Below are 6131 nucleotides of genomic sequence, written 5' to 3' on the forward strand. Positions count from 1 at the left end.
CATACATATCAATATGTGAACTTATAAATATTATTGTAGATGAGATGTAATTATTTATAAAATTGTTTATATTGAAGAGGATTCCTTATTTAAGTCAATTAACTTAGTGAGTCGGAACGCGCAGTCACAGACAGTCACTGAACGCACTGTTCAGGTACGAACGTCACACCATACTCAGTAGACATTCACTGAACAAACAGTTTCAGTAACAGACATCACACGACGCGACTCCGATCAGAATTTAGTAAAGTCATTCCTTACTACATTATAATATACGTATAAAATAAACAAACGCTTCTAAAGCATCTATTATTATTTAGGTGAAAAATACCTATTTAGAAAAATTTATTATTTAGCTCCGTATATTTTGATATTTATATATTATAGAGAGGTTGTTGTATTTGCTACACATAAAGCTCTGCACAAGTTTAGTTTGATGTTAGTGCGGTCACTTTCGATTACGAATTTATATGTGATGTTTTGTTGTTGTTTATAAATCTTTTGTCTGCGCTTGTCATCAGACTAGTTTAGGGACGGTTATGATCTTGTCAGGCATTAGGATGTTATCAGTGATTATTAGCAAGTTCTCAGCACTATTCTGAGAGTGAATTCAACTTGGATATTTATGGAAGATAGAATACGAAAGTATTTACAACTGATAGTATGAACATATGAAAGGTAAAATGATAATAGCCTACTTCTGTTATGAAAAAGGGTTATTACGAAATCATTTAGAATTTTGTTGAGATAAGAATTGATCACTGATAGCGTCCATTGCCTGTTTTAATGTAGTTTAAATGTATCGGTGTTCAAAATAATATCAATGTATATGTAAGTGTTCGCCCTTCCCTCGACCAACCCGACCCTCGGTGTGAGTACGCTTTCGTCGTTAAACATATTTGTAAAGTGTTTGTCATTATATCTCTTTATATGAAGGCATTATTGAACGATGTAATCAAGCTTTTGAATTATTTTTATGAGAGATTTATATCGCTATTAACGAATAGGAATATAGATAACTATATTATTATTATATATATGTTAGAGTCTACATACCTATCTTGCAGTACGTCTATCAATGTTTGTGATAAGTCACCTTCCTGTTACTGTCGCTAAGACAACCACGATACATATCATATCAATGTGACTTATATATTTATTATCTATATATATATATATGTATATTAGCCGCGAGCAGAAGCTTTGCAAATGACTCCCCCAACTAACACCGCGCTCGTCTGTTCATTACCGTAATTTAACGCCTGACGTCATGAGGTCATCGGCAAAGCTTCTACGTACGAGTTATATGTAAATGTGTAACTTATACATATCAAATTAATATAGTGTGGAACGAATACATATCAGATATATAACTAAGTGTAGAGTTAGACATCGTTGTTGTTCTTAGACGTCGCTTCCTAATGGACCAGCTGTAGAGAGGGGGACGATATCATTGCCTATCGTTATACGAAGATAATAGCTACTAACACTACTACTACTTCTGCGGTTTAGTTTTGTGAAAGATTTTATTCTAGTTTGTTAATTTTCTTCATATAAATTATCAAATTATCTCCATTATAAGACTAGACATATTTAAAATGTATACCAATGTAGGAAGACATAAAATTTGTAAAAAATATTTTTGTAAAAGCCAAGTCTGTTCTATAATACTTATATTTTTAATGTATGCTAGATGTATTGATCCTCATTGTTAGGAGTACGAGGAGTAACGGCGCTGTCATTGGGAAGCGACCTGTCCACTGTTAGTTAGTAGTTATACTTAATATTGACCTATTCCTAGTCCTTGTTGAATATTTGGAAATGTAAACCTGTGTAATGTTGTGAATTCTGCAGTCACTTCTGCGAACTAAATAAAACTTATAGCATGTTGAATGCATTTATTTACCATGCAATCCCGAAATATTATCCTTATTTTTTTATGGATTAATATTGCACCTGAATTCAAAAACGTGACGGCTTATATAAGATGTTAGCACCATGGAGTTATTAAAAACAAATGTATTTACAAATCATATATTTATGTAAAGTTTCGTCGTACTTAATCTAGATTTTGTACATTTTATTCGTAATGATTAAATTAATACTTTTCACTACAAACTAAAGCATAGCGTCAGGAGCGCGGCTTACAGAGAGGCTGAGACACTGGATACACACACACAGTGGCAACATGGCCGCGCTACATGTTAACATATCTATCTTGAACAATGATCATACTTGTTTACGATGTTGTACTCTTACACATATACTGCTTAAATATCACTTTTAATATGTAAGGTTTCAATAAGCCTTAGTATTAAAAAATGTATTGCTTTAAATGGCAATCTATGTCCAAAAGTACATGATAAATAGTTGACTGTTCCTTTTATAGTTTAAAAATACTTTAATGTATGCTTAATACACGTAACCGCCGTTAGAGTCGTAGCTTTGGTTGATGGTGGCCGGCACGCCGCTGGAATATCCGCCGCCTGTTGCGCCCCCGTGGCCCGCCCCGCCAGTACTGTAGCCGCCGCCGTTCGAGGAACCTCCCGAAGAGTAACCGCCGGAACCCGCGGAAGCGTAGCCACCACTAGCCCCGCCGGACGAGTAGCCACCTGCGCCGCTCGCCGAGTAGCTGCCCGCGCCAGACGAGGCGTAACCGCCCGATCCGCCAGATGAGAAGCTACCTGCACCACTGGAAGAATAACTTCCAGCTCCGTCCGACGAGAATCCGCCGGCGCCGCTGTAAGAATAGCCCCCGGATCCGTGCCCGCTAGAAGAGTGACCACCGGAACTGGATCCGCTGGCGGAAAATCCGCCCGATCCACTAGTTGAGTATCCGCCGGAGCCGTGACCTCCAGAAGAGTGGCCGGAGTTAGAAGTACTGTAGCTGCTCGATGGAGTGCCGTAGGAAGTGGAAGGAGGACCATAGCTTGAAGAAGGTGCCGAAACGGACGGGGCGCCGTAGCTGGAGGACGGGCCACTGTTGCCGAAACTACTGCCGCCGAAGCCACTACTTCCGAAGGCACTGCCACCGCTGCTGCTGAAGCCGCCGCCGTGACCAACAGAAGGAGCGCCAAATGAGCTGGATGGTGCGCCGTACGAGCTAGATGGAGTGCCGTAAGAACTGGAAGGCTTTGGCGCACCATAGCTTGTCGAGGGTCCTGTGGGTACACCATAGCTAGTCGCCGGAGGTTTGGCGGGGGTGCCGTAGCTCGTAGAAGGAGGACTGTACGAGCTTGACGGTGCAAATCCACCGTGAGATCCTGAAGATGGCGCTCCGTAACTAGAAGATGGTGCACCGTACGAACTGGATGGAGCAGAACTGCCGTGAGATCCTGAAGAAGGTGCTCCGTAGCTAGAAGATGGCGCTCCGTAGGAGCTCGATGGCGCTGAATGAGAACTCGATGATGGGGCTCCGTAACTAGATGAAGGAGCACCATATGAGCTGGATGGCACAGAGAAGCCCTGAGAACCGGATGAGGGAGCGCCGTACGAGCTCGATGGAGCTGAGCTGCCATGTGAGGATGCCGAAGGAGCCCCGTAACTTGACGATGGAGCACCGTATGAGCTGGAAGGCGCTGGTGCACCATAACTTGACGACGGGGCGCCATAACTAGAGGATGGCTTAGATGCAGGTGCCCCATAACTCGACGAAGGAGTTCCATAACTCGACGACGGTTTGTGCGCGGGAGCGCCGTAACTCGACGACGGGGCTCCGTAACTAGATGACGGTTTAGGTGCCGGAGCTCCGTAACTCGAAGATGGAGGTCCGTAACTAGATGATGGTTTGGGTGCCGGAGCTCCGTAACTCGACGATGGAGGTCCGTAACTAGATGAGGGTTTAGGTGCCGGGGCACCGTAGCTCGACGATGGCCTGGCAGCCCCGTGGCTCGACGATGGTGCACCGTAGCTAGAGGAAGGTCTAGGTGGCCCATAACTTGACGACGGCTTCGGTGGTCCGTAGCTCGAAGATGGCTTGGGAGGCCCATAGCTGCTTGAAGGCCTAGGGGCGCCGTAGGAAGAGGATGGTCTGCCGCCGCTGCTTGACGGCGGTAGGTATGATGAACTCAGCGGTGCTGAAGGCAAACGATTGTATTTTTTTACATTTTTTATTATATGAATTGAATTTTCTTTTTTAATTGAAATTACTGCTCATAAACAAGTAATACACTCGCATCATACTAAACGTTGTAATGACCACAACCACTTACGTTTAATCTTACACTTATTTTGTTTTACTCAACTTTCACTTAAGACATCGTTAAACTAGTAATAGACTTCAATAAGAACTAAAATAATATTTTACTACCAGATAAAGTCATGAACAATTGGCGCACTTGCGGTAGATAATAGATAGTTAAAGGTAATTAAGATGTACTAACCTTCTCGCTTGTAGTGTTTCCGAGTCACGCCGGAGCTCACCGCAGCCGCCAGGAGTAAAGCGAACAACTGCAAACATAATAGGCAAATATTTAACTAAACATGTTGTAAAATATTGCATAGGTTACAAAAGTAAATTTTCTGTAAAATGATAATAATGCAAGCAAATAAAAAATATGAGACAATGTACCTACGCGAAGAAAAGATTGTCTATTTCATTAATTCAGTAAACATTTTGACTAGAATAATTCTGTAGCAGTACTGCATGCAATGTGTTTTGCGCAAGCCGCGAGTTACATTCACACGGGTACGGGAGAACACGATGTGCAAAAATCGTGCGGCATCTGGGACGACATGAGATTATATATCACTTGGGAAACTACGAGAAAAGTTTCAAAACAAATGATTTGATCGTATCCATTACAAATTGATTTACCGTGGGTTTGTGAGATCAAAATCTCCGCTTAAAACTTTATTTTATCTCTGTTTTGACAGGGATGACGATATCTTTTATAGAGAGATATTGGTCTTAGAAACTAATGGTTAGTGGTTTATCAAGGAGATCGCTCCTAGAAAATATAATGATATGTTAGGAAGAATATATAAAAATTTTTTGCTATTATAAACGTTTTTGGTTTTTAATTGTCACTTCCTCACCGTGAAATATTCACACGATATAGTTGAAATATAGTTTACAAAACAAATTGTGAGGAAATGTAAGAAAGGAAATCGTTTGTGTAAACTAAACAGCAATAGTTTCGTGCCATCTTCCGTTTACATCAGCTACCACTGTAAATACAAGCAGCGTGTGATCTGCGGAAGCGGACCTGGGAAGTCATGATGCACGTTGTTTATTAATATAAATATAATTTAGATTCAAGTAGATTTTTTTCTTTATTAAGATTTCTACATTTTTGATGTTTATTTATGTGTATTATATAATTTTTCTAATCGAATATTTGATGTGACACGATCAGTTTGCTTTGAAATGTATTTGATTGTAAACTTACTAATATTATAAATGCGAATGTTTAGATGGATGGATGGATGTTTCTTTGAAGGTATTTCCAGAACGGCTCAATGGATCTTGATGAAATTTGGCACGGTTGTAGAACATAGACTGGAAAACACATAGGGTACTTATAAAGTTTTTTTTTAATGCCGCGCGTCTCATATAATGTATAGATTTTAACTGCGCTGTGATCTCATCAAAAGTTTGTGTACCATGTTGGTAGTTATTATTTCAAGAGAGAACCTAAGTCCTCACTATAAAAAAATTTGACACTGTTTCAAATACATTTTAGCTTAAACATACGGCAACCACTTTATACTGTGACTAGCGCGCGACGCAGATTTTTTTTACAAATCATGGTTATTGAATTAACTATACTGAATGCATTGTGATGATACATATTTATGTTATAAAGATATCACCACGTTGATGTCAATAATATCAATCAGCGACGGTCAACCACTTGTTACTAAGTTAAACAGAGAGTTGAAAAACGGTATCTATATTAACGGTAACAGTATTTTTGGAGTAACACAGTCATTGTTTAATTTCGCTTTTTAAAACATCTTTGAGAGCGATCTAAATTTTCAATTCCTGTGGCAACAAATTAAATTACTATTTGTGAATATGCGAGGTGTTTACAAACGGATCACGTACAGTGATCAGGTTTTCCTTCGCGGCGGTCGCAAGCCGAATTCAAATCATACCGCTTTCAACAATCTCTAAACTTGATCTTTAT

At 40.1% G+C, this 6131-nt stretch overlaps 1 protein-coding gene across 1 annotated transcript; it reads right to left on the reverse strand.

Moving 5' to 3' along the window:
- Positions 1-1958: 1958 nt before the first annotated feature.
- On the reverse strand, positions 1959-4724 carry LOC106709907 (pro-resilin). Its single transcript, XM_045679506.1, has 4 exons — positions 4692-4724; positions 4383-4476; positions 3650-4076; positions 1959-3595 (listed from the first exon to the last, which is right to left on the reverse strand). The coding sequence occupies exons 1-4, from the start codon at positions 4722-4724 to the stop codon at positions 2413-2415; spliced, it is 1737 nt and encodes a 578-aa protein (XP_045535462.1). The 3' UTR covers positions 1959-2412.
- Between the last annotated feature and the right edge of the window lie 1407 nt (positions 4725-6131).

Source organism: Papilio machaon, chromosome 9 (assembly GCF_912999745.1).
Source record: "Papilio machaon chromosome 9, ilPapMach1.1, whole genome shotgun sequence".
Lineage (NCBI taxonomy): Eukaryota > Metazoa > Arthropoda > Insecta > Lepidoptera > Papilionidae > Papilio > Papilio machaon.

Coding starts and splice junctions, on each gene's coding strand:
- LOC106709907 (XM_045679506.1), bottom strand. CDS start 4,724: ATGCCGCACGATTTTTGCACATCGTGTTCTCCC. Junction 4,477..4,691: donor TTTGCACATCGTGTTCTCCC/GTACCCGTGTGA, acceptor CAACATGTTTAG/TTAAATATTTGCCTATTATG. Junction 3,596..3,649: donor AGTTATGGAACTCCTTCGTC/GAGTTATGGGGC, acceptor CGCCCCGTCGTC/AAGTTATGGTGCACCAGCGC.